This window comes from Phocoena phocoena, chromosome 3, assembly GCF_963924675.1.
Source record: "Phocoena phocoena chromosome 3, mPhoPho1.1, whole genome shotgun sequence".
NCBI lineage: Eukaryota > Metazoa > Chordata > Mammalia > Artiodactyla > Phocoenidae > Phocoena > Phocoena phocoena.
In genome coordinates this window covers 34,264,884-34,287,043 of record NC_089221.1, presented here as the reverse complement: position 1 = coordinate 34,287,043, position 22,160 = coordinate 34,264,884, and the positions used below count along the sequence as shown (strand labels likewise).

At 39.0% G+C, this 22,160-nt stretch overlaps 1 protein-coding gene across 1 annotated transcript in view; it reads left to right on the top strand.

Annotated features, from left to right (window-relative positions):
* Nucleotides 1-22,160, top strand: part of C6 (complement C6) — an 85,895-nt gene that overhangs the window by 45,867 nt on the left and 17,868 nt on the right. Inside the window, exons 9-15 of the mRNA XM_065874006.1 lie at nt 801-967; nt 3,512-3,737; nt 4,629-4,800; nt 5,142-5,253; nt 8,415-8,547; nt 9,449-9,637; nt 14,364-14,454. Of these exons, the coding sequence (XP_065730078.1) occupies nt 801-967; nt 3,512-3,737; nt 4,629-4,800; nt 5,142-5,253; nt 8,415-8,547; nt 9,449-9,637; nt 14,364-14,454 (1,090 nt within the window). The remainder of the gene's footprint in view (nt 1-800; nt 968-3,511; nt 3,738-4,628; nt 4,801-5,141; nt 5,254-8,414; nt 8,548-9,448; nt 9,638-14,363; nt 14,455-22,160) is intronic.

The window sequence follows — 22,160 nt, the reverse complement described above, 5'->3', positions numbered from 1 at the left end:
TACCCATATCACTAGCCTCTTTCCCATTTGATTTTATTTCTCACTATAATTTCTTATTACTCAGTTCCTACCCATATTAAAGACACCATTAGTTAAGAGGAATAGTTTTGAAAATTTATATGAAAGATCTGTGCTGTACAGAGTAAACGCCAATACCTCTAAAGCAACATTGTGCCAACTTTTAACTTGAGATTTAATTGTTTTTTTTTTTGGTTAGTTGTACTTTTACTCCTGTCTTTAAGCTTAAAGGTATTCTATCAACATTTTTCTGTAATTGTAGTCAGTTATGGCATGGCAGTCAACTGATTGGGTACCAGAAACCATGCGGTTTACGTTATTCTGGGGGCCCAAGACATATGCCCATATAAGTCAAAAGTGGGAGGTTTGGCATCAAAGAGCAGGAGACAGAGTCCTCAGGCCTTGGGCTACATCTGCATCCCAGCCCCACTCCGCCCCCTTAGTATCCATGTGTTCCAGGCCAAATTACTTCTGGCTTCAATGTCCAGGTTTGTAACACCTACTGCTCCGGGTTGTTAAGAGAATTACATAAATAATGAGTGCAGAGTGCCTGGCATACATGTGTTGCTTAATAAATGGTAGCTGTTGGCACTATTATTATCATTTCTATTATTAAACTCCCTATAGGGACAAGAGACGTGTTCTCTTGCTTTTCACTTAGTTTACTTAATTGAGCTACATGACTCTGCCATCTGCTTCTTTCTCCTGTGCAAATAGGCTTTACTTTCAAGTTTGAATTTGCAATAAAATTAAACGAGTAATTTTCTTGAAATACATTGCAGGTTCATTTATTCAGGGATCAGAGAAATCCATATCCCTGGTTCAAGGAGGGAGGAGTGAGTATGCAGCAGCTTTGGCGTGGGAGAAAGGGAGTTCTGGTCCAGAAGAGAAGACATTTTCTGAGTGGTTAGAATCAGTGAAGGAAAATCCTACTGTGATTGACTTTAAGGTAAGATTGAAAAGCATTATGGGTAAGAGCTAAGGCAGTTCTCTGGCAACCCAAACTGTACATCACACAATTCCTTTTCCATTTTCTTCTCAGATGATAAAAGAAATGTCTTTCTTTAGTGTGTATGCACAACATACCTTTTTAAAAAACATTAAATTAAACATCTCTTGTTTATGCTGTTCAAACAAGCATTCTGTAGTACAGCATTTAGAATTCCCAGCACACATTAAATACCAGAAGAGGGAGTTTAGTGCATGAAAATGCCTAAACTTACCTGGAGTAGTGTTCTACTCCCCATGTATGTAATAAATTTGATTTCTGTACTTTTCTTGCAATTCTTTATCTAATAAGCCCTGCTAAATCTTCATTTATAGCTCTGTGGGGTAAATGGGATTTTAGACCCTTTGATTTTCTGTTTCTATCACCATTGATTAAATTTACCAGTCTTATATTTGTTGTAATTACATTAAAGGGTGATTTTTATTAGGTATGAAATACTTTGTCCACAAATCAGTCATATGCCACTTTGAGCCAGTTTTGCCTAAAACATAAGCACATTTTAAAAAGCTCCTTAAGGAGCTATTCTGCTTATTTCATTTAAATGAAAATAAAGAAGTTCAATCATCATGAAGGCAGAATGATTTACATGTAGCATGAAGATACTTGGAGCTCTACAGGTTATGGTAGGAAAATGAGGTCCAGCTGCCCATCTGGGCACTTGTGAGTCATACACTTCACTAGAGAGTCATTCCTCTGAGGTTTTAAAATGTTAATTAAAATGAGCCCTGGAAGACCTAAATAGACATTTCTCCAAAGAAGATACACAGATTGCCAACAAACACATGAAAGGATGCTCAACATCTCTAATCATTAGAGAAATGCAAATCAAAACTACAATGAGGGCTTCCCTGGTGGTGCAGTGGTTGAGAGTCCGCCTGCCGATGCAGGGGTCACGGGTTCGTGCCCCGGTCCGGGAAGATCCCACATGCCGCGGAGCGGCTGGGCCCGTGAGCCATAGCCGCTGAGCCTGCGCGTCCGGAGTCTGTGCTCCGCAACGGGAGAGGCCACGACAGTGAGAGGCCCGCGTACCGAAAAAAAAAAAAAAAAAAACTACAATGAGGTATCACCTCACACCAGTTAGAATGGGCATCATCAGAAAATCTACAAACAACTAATGCTGGGGAGGGTGTGGAGAAAAGGGAACCCTCTTGCACTGTTGGTGGGAATGTAAATTGATACAACCACTATGGAGGCTCCTTAAAAAACTAAAAATAGAACTACCATACAACCCAGCAATCCCACTACTGGGCATATACCCTGAGAAAACCATAATTCAAAAAGAGTCATGTACCACAATGTTCATTGCAGCTCTATTTACAATAGCCAGGACATGGAAGCAACCTAAGTGTCCATCAACAGATGAATGGATAAAGAAGATGTGACACACATATACAATGGAATATTACTCAGCCATAAAAAGAAACGAAATTGAGTTTGTAGTGAGGTGGATGGACATAGAGTCTGTCGTACAGAGTGAAGTAAGTCAGAAAGAGAAAAACAAATACCATATGCTAACGCATATATATGGAATTTTAAAAAATGGTTCTGAAGAACCTAGGGGCAGGACAGGAATAAAGACACAGACGAAGAGAATGGACTTGAGGACATGGGGAGGGAGAAGGGTAGGCTGGGACGAAGTGAGAGAGTAGCATGGACATATATACACTACCAAATTTAAAATAGATAGCTAGTGGGAAGCAGCCACATAGCACAGGGAGATCAGCTCGGTGTTTTATGACCACCTAGAAGGGTGGGATAGGGGATATGGGGATGTATGTATACATATAGCTGATTCACTTTGTTGTAAAGCAGAAACTAACACACCATCGTAAAGCAATTATACTCCAATAAAGATGTTAAAAAAAATGAACCCCGATTTTGTGTTAGCTCCATATTTGTTATTGTAATTCTTCTATTGATCCTACCAGCACGTTCATTTCTCTATTTTGTCTCTCCACATTTTCTCATCTGGTTCCATCAAAAGCCAGTAGTAGTGTCCCTGGAAAAACAAAGAACACTGAAAGCCTCTCTTCACCCTTTCCAGATTTTTCTCCTTGAGTCAAACTTGATGAGCCTTCAGCAAAGCATTCCTGAGATGCCTAACTCTTGGTCACTTTTCTCAGTACTTTGATGCATGCATTTGATGCTTAATAAACAAGTCGATGTAAATCCAAGTAAGAGACACCTCATGTGAGGCTTCCTCCATAGTAGAATTCTGGGGAAAGTAAGCTCCAGATACTTTACAGCTGCCATGTTTTAGGGACAACAGAAGCCACTGTAGAAGGGAAAGAAGCTCCCCCACCCTCATGGGAAGGGCTTTTCTCCACTAGTCCAATCGACAGATATACCATATTCTACAACAATCCCTTTGAAGTGTGGGATTTTCCATACCTTGCCTCTCATTCCACGGGAATTGGGCGATGATGGCAACATATGCCAAAGAGATGTGACTGACTGGACCTCCTCTCTCCCATCTGCTCTTAGCTTGCTCCCATTACAGACCTGGTAAGAAATATCCCCTGTGCAGTGACAAGACGGAACAACCTCATGAGAGCTTATCGAGAATATGCAGCCAAGTTTGACCCCTGCCAATGTGCTCGATGCCCTAATAACGGCCACCCCACGCTCTCGGGGACTGAATGTCTGTGTGTGTGCCAGAGCGGCACCTACGGTGAGAACTGTGAGAGGCGCTCTCCGGATTACAAATCTAGTAAGTGTCAGTAACTTGCTATGAGGTAGGAAGCTTTCCCCTCCCAAAGGTATTGTAGGTTGGTCAATGAAAACAACAAAACAAAACTTCTCTGCATAAGAGAACTGCATAAGCAATTTCCACCTTATGCAGACTCACAAGGAAAACAGGCCTGGAGAAAGTTAGACTCAAAGGTCAAACAGTCCTGGTGTGAATCTCAGCTGTAACCTACCAGCTATGTGACCTTGGGAAAGTCACCTAACCTCTCTATGCCTCAGTCTGTTCATCCATAAAATGGGGATAATGCCACTATATACCCAAAAATTATATATGTGTATATATATAAAATATACAGCACAATGCCTATAACATAAAATAGATAATAAAACACACTATAAAGTAAAATATGTGATGCTCTTGTTAACCTCTTGTGCATTATAATGTAGAATGAGGGTGGCTTGTAATAAGGGATAAATTAAGACACAACCAAAGGTTTCATACAGGACCAAGCAATGTTCATACCTCTAACCCTCCTTAGAAAGAGGATATGTCATGGGAGTAAGAATATAGTCTATTACCTTTAAAAATGTAATTTTATATATATTCTATTTGGAAGAAGTTCACATGTATACATATATTTATGTATATATGTATGTGTGAGATATGTTGCTGATAGTTGAAAATGATTCATAGTTGTTGCCATTTTATTCAGGCTGTGGGAACAGGAAAGGGAAATCAGGTGATGTGTCAGGCCCTTTGCACAGATAATTTCTTTTAATCCTCACAATAACCCTATGATATTCCACAAAGGCTCCCACAGCTAAACTGTGAGGAAGCCAAGTTGACCTGGCTTCAAAGCCCCAATTCTCCCAGAGGCACCATGATCGGTGGATGGGTCTTCCTGTGTTCCAGATGCTGTAGATGGGAACTGGGGCTGCTGGTCTTCCTGGAGCACGTGTGATGCTACTTACAAGAGATCAAGAACCCGAGAATGCAACAACCCTGCCCCCCAGCAAGGAGGGAAAAGCTGTGAGGGGGAGAGGCGGCAAGTGGAGCACTGCACATTTTCCATAATGCAGAACGAGTAAGGATGGATACGGGGAGAAAGCAGGGCATCTCCCCCAACACCGCTACTATACTAGACAGTTGAGATATTTATTTTCTTACTGCTAGGTAAAGAAATGATTAGAATTTTACCTATTCCAACACAACGTATCAGTGAGGTGTTAGATCGGCTGCTACCCCTTTTTCTCTTTGTTTTCTCTCTTTTTTAAATGTATTATATACATATATATATACACACATATATAATGTGTATATATGCATGCATATATGTGTATACACAAACATGTAAATGTGTTTATACATATATATATATACACACATATTTATTGTATTATACACACGTTTATTTTTCCCTTTTAGTGGACAACCATGCATCAGTGATGATGAGGAAGTGAAAGAAATAGACCTCCCTGAATTAGAATCAGATTCAGGGTGTCCTCAACCAGTCCCTCCAGAAAATGCATTTATCCGGGTAAGCATCCTGACCTTTACTTTAGGTTTGGAATCCAAAAAAATAGAACTTAGGAAACATACACTTTCTTTTATTTACAGTTATTTTTTTCTTAGTTTAATACCTGTTGACTTAAAAAGTAAAAAAGGAATATTTAGAAAGTCTCCATCACTTTTCCCTGTGAATTCCCTGGAGGTGTCCTCATACCTGGTTGCTAGACCAAACTAACACACACACTTTTGTGTGCCTTGGCACTACTAACTCGTGTGGTGGTACATTTATGTGAGTGGAGAATGGTTTGGATGACTTCTGTAGGAATCTGCAACTAAGATCTGACTGTTTATTTCTGAATCTGAGCAAAGTAACCCCCTATCTAAGGCACGTTATCAGAGAAACAAACTAGTCTTGACTGTAACATAGGAGGTGTTGAGTCTGTAATGGCTTCTTAGGTTAAAAACCTATAGAACTCTTAAGCAGTCAGTACAGTTTTAATACCTTTTAATTTTATCATTTTTCATTAAACCGCTATATGTTTCTATGATTAAAAACAACTAAATACTTTTTGTTAGACAGTTCTGTGGCTTTAGATATAAACTTTCAGGAGATAGATAATATTTAAAATTGATCACGGGAGGCATGTGCCCTAATCAATTTTACCTTTATTAAAAAAAGTTTACCTTTCTTAAACCCAGTAAGGCCTTTAATCTGTTTCCAACTGTATCATATTTATGATGAAAAATCAATACCCTCGATTCTCCAGGGCCAGCAAATAAATATCCATGGAGCATAGTCTGGGCTAATGTATCTTCCCTGTTCATACATCTTCTGTTCATGTATAAGGTACCAGGCCTAAAGTTGTGAGGGGGAGGAAATATTTTGGAGGGGGAGTAATGTCGATTAGTCTTTACTCTAGAACCAGAGATTCTCACACTCCAGATGCACTAGAGGCTAATCTTGAGCAGGGCCCAGAAACTTCCATAACTAACAAGATCCCTGGTAATACCGATGCTGCTAGTTCAGAAGTCACACTTTGGAAATGAATCCTTTAGAATAGGAGTTAACAAATTATGGCCCACAGACCAAATCTGACCTGCCCTCTGTATTCTTTTCTTTTCTTTTTTTAATGAAATTTATTGGAACACAACCACATTCCTTTGTTTACATAATGACCATAGCTGTTTTGTGCAACTATGACACAAGGTGGCAGACACTGCCTGACCTGCAATTGATGATCAAGGCCCGTTATAGAAAAAGTTTTCCAGTCCCTGCCCTACAACAGTATCCTCAGAATTACATTTTATCAGATCCAGATACCTAAATAATTTTTAATCTGCTTGTGCCAGCTGCTTAAATAAAGTATTAAAATGATTGACATTCTAATTTTAAAAACACACAAAGGGTTTAAACAGTGATTCATTCTTCTAATGACTCTTTACAAAATTAGATTATATGTTTCCATTTCCATGAATAAGTTCACTCCTTGTTTTAATTTGTTGTTTATTAAAGGCCTAATTCCCACCTGATGATAGTTTTTGCACAAAAGTAATACAATTTTAACTTTTCCTAATGAGTACCTTCTAGATTCCTAGTAGCAAAATGCTCCTTATATGGAGTCAAACAGGGGCAGGTATGCCTCGTTTCAGGCTAGAGCAATCATGTCATTGCACGTGAAGATATCTTTTCAGTGACCAAGACACAAGTCCTACCCGCATTGGCAAGTGATAGTGACTAAGGGTTCTTGTTTAGTCGGTCTAGCAGATATGTCGGACAAAGCTTGATGGCTGCAACATACACTTATATGTTACAGCTTCATAAAGGAAATGGAAGCAGAAGTTTATGACAATTTATTTCAGGATGAATGTACAGGAAAAGTGTGCAGCCTTTGAATAAAACATCTAGATCATTAATACTACTCATCATGCCATTTCCCTTGGAAACACAGCCATACCCATAATAACCAAAGATGGAATGCTCTTTTTTGTATTCAGGAAATTAATCATCTTCTAGGAGAAAAGTTGAATCACATGGCCAAGTAATAACAAATGTTGACGATTGAGCTTTCACCTCCCTCAAAATTCCCAACTTCGATTCTCAGAGAATAATTTCCTAGTCAATTCTCTGTACTTGTCTCCCACTAGGTAAGGAAAGAGTTACATTACTGTTACATTACTGTCTTCCTAAGAAGGAGAGTGTTTTGCATTTTTTCAGCAAAGAGTTATTAAGCCCTGTGTAAAGGTTTGTGAGGGGAGACCTGGTAATAGAAGTGCCACTCAAGTGTAGGGGTGGGGATGATAAATGTGATAAACATAAATTAGAGCTTTGTACAAGTTTCCCCCCAAAACTGAAAGGATGGTACACCTGATGAAGCTGGGGAAATGAAAGAGATTCTCCACAGAGGAAGTTCTATTTGAGTTGGGTCTTGAGAGAACAGAAGAGAGAAGATGTTGAGGATAGAGGGAACAGCCAGGTAAAGACAGGGAGGCATGAAAGAGAGTATTATGTGCAAAGAATAGCAGATGGCTTTGTTTTGCTAGATGATAGGTTCTATTGGAAGAAATGGCAAGAGGTGAGGATGGGAAAGTGGGTTAAATCTCATATTCCAAGCTAAGAATATAAAACCCATCTTATCTTTAAAATCTTTTAGTGAACCCCAAATGCCAGGAGTTGTACTTTAATTACACATTAACTGGGAAAGTATATGATGATAAATAGGTTATTAGGAACACTTTCAAATGATTTGTAGTCAGTGTGTTACCACAGCATCTGCATATATTTGCTGCGTATGCAGGATACCTTTTTTATTCCATTTATAGCCACTACAGGATTCATATATAGTTTTCTTTTTCTTGCAATAGTAAGCCATCTCATATACAGAGGGGAGCAAGTTATTAATTAAAATAAGTATATATATTCTAATCAATTTAAGCAGCAATATGGAAGATGGATTAGAAGAGGGACCAATTAGATAGTTGTCCTGGTAAGAGATAATACATGCTGTAAGCAAAGACAATGATGATGGCAAAAGAAAGGAGAGAATTTTGAGACATATTTAGAAGTAGAAATTGAGCAGACTCTGAGTAGATACAAGAGTGAAGGAACAGAAAGAATCCAGGAGGACCCCGAGGTGTTTGAAGGTATTATTCATAACATTAGTAATGTGCTGATTTCTGTTTTAATTCTAGAATGAAAGGAAACTGTACTCCGTTGGGGAAGAAGTTGAAATCATATGTCTTACTGGTTTCAAACCTGTTGGATACCAGTACTTCAGCTGCTTACCAGACAGAACCTGGAGGCGAGGAGATGTGGAATGCCGACGTGAGAACTGGGCAGGCCTCCCACATGACTCTGCTAGAGAATGGATGTGCCCCAAATAGAGCAAAGTCACACCCTTAGATTAGTACACTTTACTATTTTTTTAGTAACTCTAGTGAAAAGGTTTAGTGAGGCAGAAAGTAGGATTCATCTGCTCAAAGTAGATTTCAAACTATCTTCATATTTTAGTTTTCCTGCCCCTGAGTATTAGCAGGACTGTGAGGCATGTGTTTAAGAAGAAATCTGGGAAGTCTGCTAACTGCATCTAACCACAGGCATCTGCCTTGCCCGATGTACAAAGAGATACGAAATAATGAGTCCCAGGAAGCTGATACTTACACTCTTTGTGTATCAGAGATGGGATTTTTTTTGTGAAATGCAATTTTCTCCTTGGAGCACATCCACATCCTTTGCTCAAAGAGAGAGGAGGAGTTCACAGGCTCCCCACATACCCAGGCTTCAGGAAAGTAAAAATGTGATTAAACAAGGCTCAGATGGGGACTCCAAAGAGTTATTCTGGAATATCATGACACAGAGTTGAGACCAGTGTCAATTAGAACATCCTGTCTCTGTGTCACCCACAATGTGGTGACTTGCTTTGGGGAAAACTCACTGGGGAGAAGAGTGGAAAAGATTATTTCTTGAAAAGCTCCCAATGATATAATGAAAGGAGTATCTAAAGCCAGTTCCTTAGCAAGTTCTTCAGTTAATGGAACTAAAGACAGTTTCCCAGTTTCTAAACTGGGATCCTCAACCCCCAGTCTTTCTCATCAAAAGGCAGCATTAAAGCTGAACCAATGCGGTAAATCATATTAAAATCACTTCTTGGATTGCACAAAATCTGCCTGTATCCATTGAGTATTCTGTTCCACCAAATACATCTGAAATATTTCTCTCTCTGCAGGGACAGAGTGCCTCAAGCCAGTGGTGCAGGAAGTACTGACACTGTCACCATTTCAGACATTATATAAAATTGGTGAATCCATTGAGCTAACCTGCCCCAGAGGCTTTGTTGTTGCTGGGCCATCAAGGTACACATGCAGTGGGGATTCCTGGACACCTCCCATTTCAAGCTCACTCACCTGTGAAAAAGGTGAGTAGCTGCTCAGGATACTGGGGTCTGCTAAGGTGGCGTCCTTTGTGGTTGGTCGTGTAGCATCTACAGAGGAGCTATTTCTTAAGAAGATTTCACTGGCGGGCTGGGTTGTATTTCACCCCGTGTCGATGATGAGGTCAGGCAGCACATAAGTAGCTATTGGTCAAGTGGATATCTTCAAATATTAGACAGTGAGGTCAGTTTTCTTTTCCAATTTAATACTTCACGATTTTGAGGGAGTGCAAGTGCTCTCATATGAAAAAATCAGAATTGATGGTTAACTGAAAATTTAGTTCAAGTGGAGAGCCATAGAAAAGTAGTCCACACTACTTTTTAATTAAACATTTTATTTTAACTTAGAACATAGAAATACACAAATATTCACCAATTTTCTGACATAGGACCAACCTGTTAGTTCCTAAAGGGTCTCCTGATTTGAGTTTCAAGATTTTTCTCAAATAAAACAAATACATAATTCATCATCTATGTTATCCCATATCAGTTTCTCTAAAACAATGGGTTTTTTAACTCCAAGTGGGGCACTTCTTTAAGAAACACCTCTGCTTAAGTCCCATCCCCTGGTTCTGATGCCATTGAGCTGGGAGGGCCCAATATTTTGTGTTTGTATAAAATCTCTCCGAGTTAATCCAGATACAGACAAAGTTGAGAATTATCTCTCTTTGGAAGAGAGGTGAAAGCTTAAAGGCAACTTTTGCATCAAATTTGACTACAAAATGCTTTTATTTTTCCTTAATCTTTTATAGTAGTCTCATCCACATTAATTCAAAGCAAAATTTTTGCAAACCACTTTCAATTATTCAGCACTTTCAACTTAGTTTTTATAAAAATAACTTTTTTTCCTCCTTTATCAGTTGATATGTTTAATCAACTTACACAATTACAATAGTAACTGGCATAAATAGACTTGGAAACAAACAAAACTGACTCTTGGTAAGTCTATAGCTGGACGGGTAGAGGCAGAAGTGTGAAGCTGTGGAAGAGAGGAGCCTATAAAACTTGCAGTTCAGTGTTGGACAGGCAGCTGGCATGGAGCAGCTGAAATCCCTGGTTAGTCTGGCCTGTTGGTTACTTGGAGGACAGTTAAGGGAGCTTCTGCTAATTCATATCTTCCAAATTTCTCAACATGCTTTTTCAAATAATGTCTCATTTTTAATCAGAGAATTCTTGATGATCTCTCTGAGCTCAGATATGATTGAGCCTATTTTGTCAAGGAAAAACCAAAGGCACAAAGAGGCTAAATTAGACCCAAAGTCAGACAGTTTGGGTCAAACAAGAACTGTGCAGCAGCTCTGATAATTCCTCAAGCTCTCTGCCATCTTGCCTTCTTTATCCTCTTTGGGCTTTTACCATGTGTGAAGGAAAAGGGGAAACTTAACCTATTATAAAAACCTTAAAACTATTGATAAAGAGACCACATGGAAATTTGTGAGAACTTCAGGTTAGTATTGTAGCTTGGTTTCACTCGACTCCTGATCATATATGTCAGAGGTATGAATGCATTTGGGGACCACAGGGTTTAGAGAGTTAAGATCCTCTGGGCATCTTAGGTAGCATCCTCCTCTTTATAAAAATAACAGCATATGTATACACACACACACACACACACACACACACGCAAATGCACACACATCTCTGTGTTTGGAAAAGAAATTAAAATTATAATCCAAACTGAGAGATAACAAAATGTTCTACATCGAGATAAAGGAAAGAAATATCCCATCTCATATACTTTCTCTCAACAACGTTGGCAGGAAGATCAATGAAGGGAGTCACAGAAAAAGAAAGAAAATAATCAATAAAACTGAGCACTCTTTCCTGTCAATGTGGGAGGAACTGTGTGATAAAGAGACTTCAGGTCATTTGTTGGCCAGGAAGACTTTTAATTTTTTCAATGTGAAAAAGAATTTTGCTTCCTGAAGAAATGAGATGCTGCACACCTCCACTGTTAGTTTTTTCCCTTCCTCTGAGAAATCAACACCTCCAGAAGATCCCCTTGCCCTCAGCACTTAAAAATCGGAATGTTCTCATTTCCGTGTTTCTCAAAAACTGTGCAGGGCAGGCAGCATGGGCAGCTGAGGGCCAGTTTGGGCTTCCACCCTGACGCTTAGTGAGGGAGCAAAGAGTCCTTGCTGGTGATCATTGATGATGCCAAATCGGTAGGGAGGGAACAATGCTCTGTGTGCTTGAGAGTTGATGCTCTTTGGAAACAATGTATAGCTTAGGGTCCCTCTTTGACCTAAGCGTGGATTTATTCACAAAAGCCAAAGGCCACACAGAAACCAAAGAAAAATGAGCCCATGTCAATGGAAATCTTAGTATCTGAGACCTTACCATCAGCTATAGGTCTCCATGTTCATGAAAGTTCTGAGCCAAATTTCACCAGATGGAATGAGGGCCCTAACAGAGAGTAATAATAGGGAATGGAAATGCATAGCAGCAAAGAAGAAAACCTACCAATTTTCTAAATCTTTATTTTTGCCTCTAACATAAACTTCCTTCCCTACCAAACCTCTTGCCTGATATACCTGCCTACAGCCCTCCTTTGACAATTACTTGCTTACAGAGGCCACTGTGGTTCTGTGGATGCCTGATTAGTCAGATCCAGTCCAGGGACTAGACTGTGTTTCATCCGGGAGGCTCAGGATGTCAGCTCCAGGTTTAATTCAACCAGTCTAAAGCTTCTGTGGATGAGCCTGAACAAAAGCAAAGATAACCAAGATTTCCCCTTCCATGTAATATATCCAAGTGTTCTTCCTTCTATTTTAATCTCCCTTCCTCTCGTACACACTATTCAATTGCTCATCTTAGGTCAAGCATCATTTCCTTATAGATCTTCCTTACATTTCTCAGTTGGATTTTTTTGGTGATATGATCTCCTGGAACTTTATTTTTTCAAAATACCTATCTCTGCCTTTAATTATAAACCCATCACTATGACTGTTTGATTAATGTCTGTTTTCCCACTATTAGGGGACTACTGCTGTTTTCATTCTATTTTTTTTTCCACATAACATCCTAATATCTAGAATATCATAGGGATAAATCGCCACATTTGGGAGTTGCATTTCTTCATTGATTATTCTTATAAGAAAAATCTGACTTTCAAGCCATTATCCCCCCAAATCTATTCACATGATTGTCGTCACTGACATCCATATTGCTTAACAGAATAGACAATATTTTGGTCCTCATCTGCCTTGCCCTCCCAGCAGCATTCAACAGTGTTGACCTTCTTCTGCACATTCGTTCTTTCCCTGGCTTCCAAGACACAGCGCTGTCTGGTTTAGCTTCTACCTCTCTGGCTGCTGCCCTCTATTTTTGGCAGGCTCCTGCCTTTGCATGGACTTTAAATGTAGTTCCTCAAGGCTCAGATCTGTCCCCTCACCTCATGCTACACTCTCCTGCTGGGGAATCTCACCCATACCCATAGCATCAATGATCCCCCCCATAGGCTAATAACAAATTTAAATCTTTATCACAGACTTCTCCACTGAGTTTTAGACTTGAATATTCAAATTCCTATGTGTCTATTTTGTTTGGCCGTCTTAAAGAGACTATAAATTCAACATATGCAGAGAGGAATTCTTGAGTCATCACCGTAGCTTCCCTACGACTAACATCTTCTAGTATTTTCTATTTCAGTTAAGGCACCAATATCTATTCTCTCATGCAAACTATAAACCTAAGAATTATACTTGGCAGTTCTCATAACTTACCCACAATATGCAATATCATCCGTTTTATGTGCTTAAAATGTCTCAAGTTCATCCACTTCTCTCCATTTCTACCTCTGGCACTTCGGTCAAAATTCCCATTCTCTTTCACCCAAACTACTATAATAACCTCATAAATTGTCTATTCTCTTGACCACCATGCCTCTCCAAATTCATTCTCCACAGAGAAACCAAAATTAACTTCTTTTCCAAATCCAGACCTGATTTTGTCACACCACCCCCTGCTAAAACCTATCAAAGACTTGCCACTGCTTATAAAATAAGATAAAAATCCTTTGAAAGCCCTTTATGACCCTACACAGTCTGCCACACAGCCATCTCTCTGGCTGTACCGTTTCCATGCCCTTGTTTCCCTGGCTTTCTTACAGTTCCAAGAAAGTCACACATTACCTCTCTTTTGACCATGTTTATGCCTGCTATTGCCTTTGCTTCAAACACACTCCCTTTTCTCTTCCCATTTTACTGTTCATAACCTTCCTGGCTACATCAATTTTCTTGATTATATGCTTTCTCTTCAATAGCACTAATAACAGCAGCAATTCTATGTGTACAGTGTGTTTTTCTTGATTAATGTCTGTCTGCTCCACAAGACTAGAAGCTCTGAGAGCATGGGATATGGGTCAAATTTTTCTCAACCCACTATCCCCAGAACCTACGGCGGTGCTGGGAAATCATAGTCGCTCAATAAATGTTTGAATAACAAATGAGCAAAAATTTCACCAATTCCATCTTCTTTAGTTCTCTGAACTTAGCAGCAGTTCTAGGTTGGAAAACGACAGCCCCTAGAGCTAGAAAGGACCTTTCAGATGGACTATTTCATGACAACATATTTGGAAAAGCCAAAATGAATGCTCTAACTCCAAAAGATAAATGAGAACTTTTCACCACTGCCTTTTCTCCTAAATCCAAACTTATCACTTGAAATCCATGGTGTGCATTGTTCTTATCTTCATTTTCTTTTCTTTCAGATACCTTGGCACTCTTAAAAGGCCATTGTCAACCAGGACAAAAACAGTCGGGATCTGAATGCATTTGCATGTCTCCAGAAGAAGACTGTGGGTAAGAGATACTCTATGGACTCTATTTAGAAATGGAAAACCAGTCTAGTGTAACCAACTTAATGGAGGAGCTGGGCTTCTTGAACCATGGAGACAAAGCATATTAATTCTTCACATAACCGATACTCCTCATGCTCTGCTGAATTCTTCCCTCCCCACTTGGTAGCAAGCTTTCTTAATTGCCTCTCACCCTTGTCCACTAAGTTTGCATGGCTTTTGTTACTAAAACAGTCTCATTCTGCGGGCACGAGCTGCAACTATCAGTGCGGACACCAGAGATGGGCATGAAGCGCTAAGGCTGCTGCTGCAGCCACCAAGAATCCTATGTGGAGGCACAGGTCACTATCCACATCTCCTGTCCTGGAAGCCTGTGCAGCCCGCCACTGCCAGGGTCCCATGATCGAGGGACAACTTCCCCAAGAGAATACAAGGCGCACCTCAGGCCGGTGCAACGTCATGCCAGCCTCTGCCACCACAGGCTCGCCCCTCATTCTGTACCCCTCCATCGCCCCAGCCTGAGTGAGCCAGAGCACCATAATCAGCCACTCCTTTAACCCCGTCCTGTCTGGGTGAAGAACAGATGCCAGAAGGCAACATACTTGAAGAGGCAGGGCCAAATCCAAAGCTGAACCCCGGGAGCTGTGCAAACAAACGAGAGAAAGGGAAATTTCTCCCAGCAGCCTAAGGAGCAGCGGATTAAATCTCCACAATCAACTTGATGTACCCTACATCTATGGAATACCTGAATAGACAAGGAATCATCCCAAAATTGAGGAGGTGGACTTTGGGACCAACTGTAGACTTCGGGATTGCTGTATGTGACTGACTAGTTTCTGATTTTTATGTTTATCTTAGTATAATTTTTAGTGCTTGTTATCATTGGTGGATTTGTTTATTGGTTTGGTTGCTCCCTTTTTTTTATTACTTTTTAAATTTTATTAATATTTTCATTTTTTATTTTAAAAACATTTTAATTTAATTTTTTTCTTTGTTTCCTTTTTTTCTCCCTTTTCTTCTGATCCATGTGGCTCACAGGGTCTTACTGCTCCAGCCGGGGGTAAGGCCTGAGCCTCGGAGGTGAGAGAGCTGAGTTCAGGACACTGAACCACCAGACACCTCCCAGCACCATGTAATATCAATAGGCGAGAGCTCTCCCAGAGATCTCCACCTCAGTCCTAAGACCCAGCTCCACCCAACGGCCAGCAAGCTCCAGTGCTGGACACCTCATGCCAAACAACTAGCAAGACAGGAACACAACCCCACCCATTAGCAAAGAGGCTGTCTAAAATCATACTAAGTTCACAGACATCCCAAAACACACTGCTGGAAGCAGCCCTGCCCACCAGAAAGACAAGATCCAGCCTCATCCACTAGAACACAGGCACCAGTCCCCTCCATCAGGAAGCCTACACAACCCACTGAACCAACCTCACCCACTGGTGGCAGACACCAAAAAGAACGGGAACTGCAGCCTGGGAAAAAGAGACCCCAAACACAGTAAGTTAAACAAAATGAGAAGACAGAGAAATATGCAGCAGTTGAAGTAGCAAGGTAAAAACCTACCAGGCCAAACAAATGAAGAGGACATAGACAGTATACCTGAAAAAGAATTCAGAGTAATAATAGTAAAGATGATCCAAAATCTTGGAAATACAATGGAGAAAATAAAAAACATTTAACAAGGATCTAGAAAAATTAAAGAGCAAACAAGTAATGATGAACAACACAATAAATGAAATTAAAAATACTGTAGAAGGAATCAATAGCAGAATAACTGAGATAGAAGAACGGATAAGTGACCTGGAAGATAAAATAGTGGAAATAACTACCACATAGCAGAATAAAGAAAAAAGAATGAAAAGAACTGAAGACAACATTAAATGCACCAACATTTGGATTATATGTGTCCCAGAAGAAGAAGAGAAAAAGAAAGGGTCTGAGAAAACATTTGAAGGGATTATAGTTGAAAACTTCCCTAACATGGCAAAGGAAATAAAGTCCAGGAAGCACAGAGAGTCCCATACAGGATTAATCCAAGGAGAAACATGCCAAGACACATATTAACAAACTATCAAAAATTAAATATAAAGAAAAAATAATAAAAGCAGTAAGGGAAAAGCAACAAATAACATACAAGGGTATCCCCATAAGGTTAAGAGCTAAATTTTCAGCAGAAATTCTGCAAGCCAGAAGTGGCAGGACATTTTTAAGGGATAAAAGGGAAAAATCTACAACCAAGATTACTCTACCGAGCAAGGATCTCATTCAGATTGGATGGAGAAATTAAAACCTTTACAGACAAGCAAAAGCTAAGAGAATTCAGCCCCACAAAACCACCTTTACAACAAATGCTAAAGGAACTTCTCTGGGCAGGAGACACAAGAGAAGGAAAAGACCTACAATAACAAACTCCAAACAGTTAGGAAAATGATAATAGGAACATACATATTGATAACTACCTTAAATGTAAATGGATTAAATGCTCCAAACAAAAGACATAGACTGGCTGAATGGATACAAAAACAAGACCCATATATATGCTGTCTACAAGAGACCCACTTCACCCCTCGGGACACATACAGACAAAGTGAGGGGATGGAAAAAGATATTACATGCAAATGGAAATCAAAAGAAAGCTGGAGTACCAATTCTCATATCAGACAAAATAGACTTTAAAATGAAAACTATTACAAGAGACAAAGAAGGACACTACATAATGATCAAGGGATCACTCCAAGAAGAAGACGTAACATTGTAAACATTTATGCACTCAACAGAGGAACACCTCAATACATAAGGCAAATGCTAACAGCCATAAAAGGGGAAAGAGACAGTAACACAATCATAGTAGGGGATTTTAACATCCCACTTTCACCAATGGACAGATGATCCAAAATGAAAATAAATAAGGAAACAAAAGATTTAAATGACACATTAAACATAATGGACTTAATTTATATTTATGGGATATTCTTTCCAAACACAATAGAATACACTTTCTTCTCAAGTGCTCATGGAACATTCTCCAGGATAGACCATACCTTGGGTCACAAAACAAGCCTTGGTAAATTTAAGAAAATTGAAATCATATCAAGTATCTTTTCCGACCACAATGTTATGAGACTAGATATCAATTACAGGAAAAAAACTATAAAAAATACAAACACATGGAGGCTAAACAATACACTACTAAATAATCAAGAGATCACTGAAGAAATCAAAGAGGAAATCAAAACATACTTAGAAACAAATGACGATGAAAACATGATGATCCAAAACCTACGGGATGCAACAAAAGCAGTTCTAAGAGGGAAGTTTATAGCAATACAAGCCTACCTCAAGAAACAAGAAACAACTCAAATAAACAACATAACCTTACACCAAAAGCAATTACAGAAAGAAGAACAAAAAAACCAGTTAGCAGAAGGAAAGAAATCATAAAGATGACATCAGAAATAAACGAAATAGTCATGAAGGAAACAATAGCAAAGATCAATAAAACTAAAAGCTGGTTATTTGAGAAGATAAACAAAAGTGATAAACCATTAGCCAAACTCATCAAGAAAAAAAGGGAGAAAACTCAAGTCAAAAGAATTAGAAATGAAAAAGGAGAGATAACAACTGACACTGCAGAAATACAAAGGATCATGAGAGATTATGACAAGCAGCTATATGCCAATAAAATGGACAACCTGGAAGAAATGGACAAATTCTTAGGAAAGCACAACATCCCAAAACTGAACAAGGAAGAAATAGAAAATATAAACAGACCAATCATAGGCACTGAAACTGAAACTGTGATTAAAAATCTTCCAACAAACAAAAGTCCAGGACCAGAAGGCTTCACAGGCAAATTCTATCAAACATTTACAGAAGAACTAACACTTATCCTTCTCAAACTGGTCCAAAATATAGCAGAGGGACGAACACTCCCAAATTCATTCTACGAGGCCACCATCACCCTGATACCAAAACCAGACAAAGATGTCACAAAATAAGAAAACTACAGGCCAATATCACTGATGAACATAGATGCAAAAATCCTCAATGTAATACTAGCAAACAGAATACAGCAGCACATTAAAAGGATCATACCCCACGATCAAGTGGGGTTTATCCCAGGAATGCAAGGATTCTTCAATATACGCAAATCAGTCAATGTGATACACCATATTAACAAAATCAAAGATAAAACAACACGATAATCTCAATAGATGCAGGAAAAGCTTTCGACAAAATTCAACACCCGTTTATGACAAAAAAAAACCCTCCAGAAAGTGGGCATAGAGGGAACTTACCTCAACATAATAAAGGTCATATATGACAAATCCATAGGCAATATCATTCTTAATCATAAAAAACTGAAACCATTTCCTCTAAGATCAGGAACAAGTCAAGGTTGCCCACTCTCACCACTATTATTCAACATAGTTTTGGAAGTTTTAGCCACAGCAATCAGAGAAGAAAAAGAAATAAAAGGAATCCAAATAGGAAAAGAAGAAGCAAAACTGCCACTGTTTGCAGATGAAATGATACTATACTTAGAGAATCCTAAAGATGCTACTAGAAAACAACTAGAGCTAATCAATGAATTTGGTAAAGTAGCAGGATACAAAATTAATGCACAGAAATCTCTTGCATTCCTATACACTAATGATGAAAAATCTGAAAGAGAAATTAAGGAAACACTCCCATTTACCATTGCAACAAAAAGAATAAAATATCTAGGAATAAACCTACCTAAGGAGACAAAACACCTGTATGCAGAAAACTATAAGACACTGATGAAAGAAATTAAAGATGATACAAACAGATGGAGAGATTTACCATGTTCTTGGATTGGAAGAATCAACATTGTGAAAATGACTCTACTACCCAAAGCAATCTACAGATTCAATGCAATCCCTATCAAACTACCACTGGCATTTTTCACAGAACTAGAACAAAAAATTTCACAATTTGTATGGAAAGACAAAAGGCCCCGAATAGCCAAAGCAAACTTGAGAAAGAAAAATGGAGCTGGAGGAATCAGACTCCCTGACTTCAGATTATACTGCAAAGCTACAGTAATCAAGACAGTATAGTACTGGCACAAAAACAGAAATATAGATCAATGGAACAGGATAGAAAGCCCAGAGATAAACCCACGCACATATGGTCACCTTATCTTTGGTAAAGGAGGCAAGAATATACAATGGAGAAAAGACAGCCTCTTCAGTAAATGGTGCTGGGAAAATTGGACAGCTACATGTAAAAGAATGGAATTAGAACACTCCCTAACACCATACACAAAAATAAACTCAAAAAGTATTAAAGACCTAAATGTAAGGACAGACACTGTAAAACTCTTGGAGGAAAACATAGGCAGAACACCCTATGACATAAATCACAGCAAGATCCTTTTTGACCCACCTCCTAGATAAATGGAAATAAAAACAAAAGTAAACAAATGGGTCCTAATGAGACTTCAAAGCTTTTGCACAGCAAAGGAAACTATAAACAACATGAAAAGACAACCGTCATAATGGGAGAAAATATTTGCAAATGAAGCAACTGACAAAGGATTAATCTCCATAATTTACAAGCAGCTCATGCAGCTCAACATCAAAAAAACAAACAACCTAATCCAAAAATGGGCAGAAGACCTAAATAGACATTTCTCCAAAGAAGATATACAGATTGCCAACAAGCACATGAAAGGATGCTCAACATCACTGATCATCAGAGAAATGAAAATCAAAACTACAGTGAGGCCTTACCTCACACGGGTCAGAATGGTCATCATCAAGAAATTTACAAACAATAAATCCTGGAGAGGGTGTGGAGAAAAGGGAGCCCTCTTGCACTGTTGGTGGGAATGTAAATTGATACAGCCTCTATGGAGAACAGTATAGAGGGTCCTAAAACACTAAAATAGAACTACCATATGACCCAGCAATACCACTACTGAGCATATACCCTAAGAAAACCATAATTCAAAAAGAGTCATGTACCACAATGTTCATTGCACCTCTATTTACAATAGCCAGGAAAAGGAAGCAACCTAAGTGTCCATCAACAGATGAATGGATAAAGAAGATGTGGCACATATATACAATGGAATATTACTCAGCCATAAAAAGAAATGAAATTGAGTTTTTTGTAGGGAGGTGGATGGACCTAGAGTCTGTCATACAGAGTGAAGTAAGTCAGAAAGAGAAAGATACCGCATGCTGACACATATATATGTAATCTAAAAAAAAAAAAGGGTTCTGAAGAATCTAGGGACAGAACAGGAATAAAGACGTAGAGAATGTACTTGAGGACACAGGGAGGGGGAAGTGTAAGCTGGGACGAAGTGAGAGAGTGGCATGGACATATATACACTACCAAATGTAAAACAGATAGCTAGTGGGAAGCAGCTGCGTAGCCCAGGGAGATCAGCTCTGTGCTTTGTGACCATCTAGAAGGGTGGGATAGGGAGGGTGGGAGGGAGAGGCAAGAGAGAGGGGGTATGGGGGTATACGTATACATATGGCTGATTCACGCTGTTATATGGCAGAAACTAACACAACATTGTAACGCCATTATACTCCAATAAAGATGTTTAAAAAAAAATAGTCTCATTCTGATGTTAAAGACTCATTCCTGTCCAGTTTAAAATCAAACTCATGTATATCAAAGGCTTTCTCTTCCCCCTAAATATAGGGCAAGTTTGTGCCTCCAAAAGCTTAGAGAAAGAGGTGTGAGCATGGACTTCACACACACACACACACACACACACACATCCCTTTGTGAGATTAGTCTTTCATGTGGTGGCAGAGAGCTTGACGAAAAATGATATATCCTTATATGGCTGCCACGACTCTCTGCTGTTATAACTGCCTTTTTTTACATGAACTAACCCTGGCATGTCGAGGGTGCTTATTAATTTAAGGGATACTTTCAGGGGAATTTAATCCGAAATAACATTAGCTTAAGGTAAAGTTTTGTTTCTCTATCTCACAAAATAAATGCAGGGGAAGGCAGTCTAGGGATGGTCTGGTGATTCTCTCATTTCAGATAGGACTGCTTCTCCTTTTTGCTTTCTGTTCTGCCATTCATTTTTTTAAAATCTAATATTCATAAATTATTTTTTATTGAAGTATAACTGATACTTTACTTATTTATTTATTTTTATCAAAGTAAAGTTTTCTCTTCTGACATTCTTAAATTTATTTCATGATCCAAGACTTCCCTGCTGGAGTACAAAGGAAGGAAGACCAGAAACGGACACCGTCTCTCTTTTTAAGGAGAGTTCCTGGGAAAATTATCATGGCGTCCATCTCATTACTCTTCTCTTATTCACATGGCCCGGTGGACCTGCAAGGGAGGCTATGAAATGCAGTTCTTTGGCTAGAAGCAAAAGCGTTTTTGAATAAAATTAGAGTTACATGACTGAGGGAGACAATGAATAACGGAGTAGGAAGCCAACAGACTGTGCCTAGCAGTGATATTTCACTTTTTTTTACTTTGAAATATATATTTTAAACAATGCAGACTGTTCTGAGGCAATTTTCATCTTTAAAACTGTGTGTCCATAATTGTTACTTCTAAATTTTTCTTCTATTTCTTTGCACCAACTTTTTTTTTTCACTGACTCGCTCCCACATTCCTCTGAGCTACAAGTGAACAAACACTTGTAGGGACACATTAATTTGTTTGTTTATTTATTTATAAGAACACTAC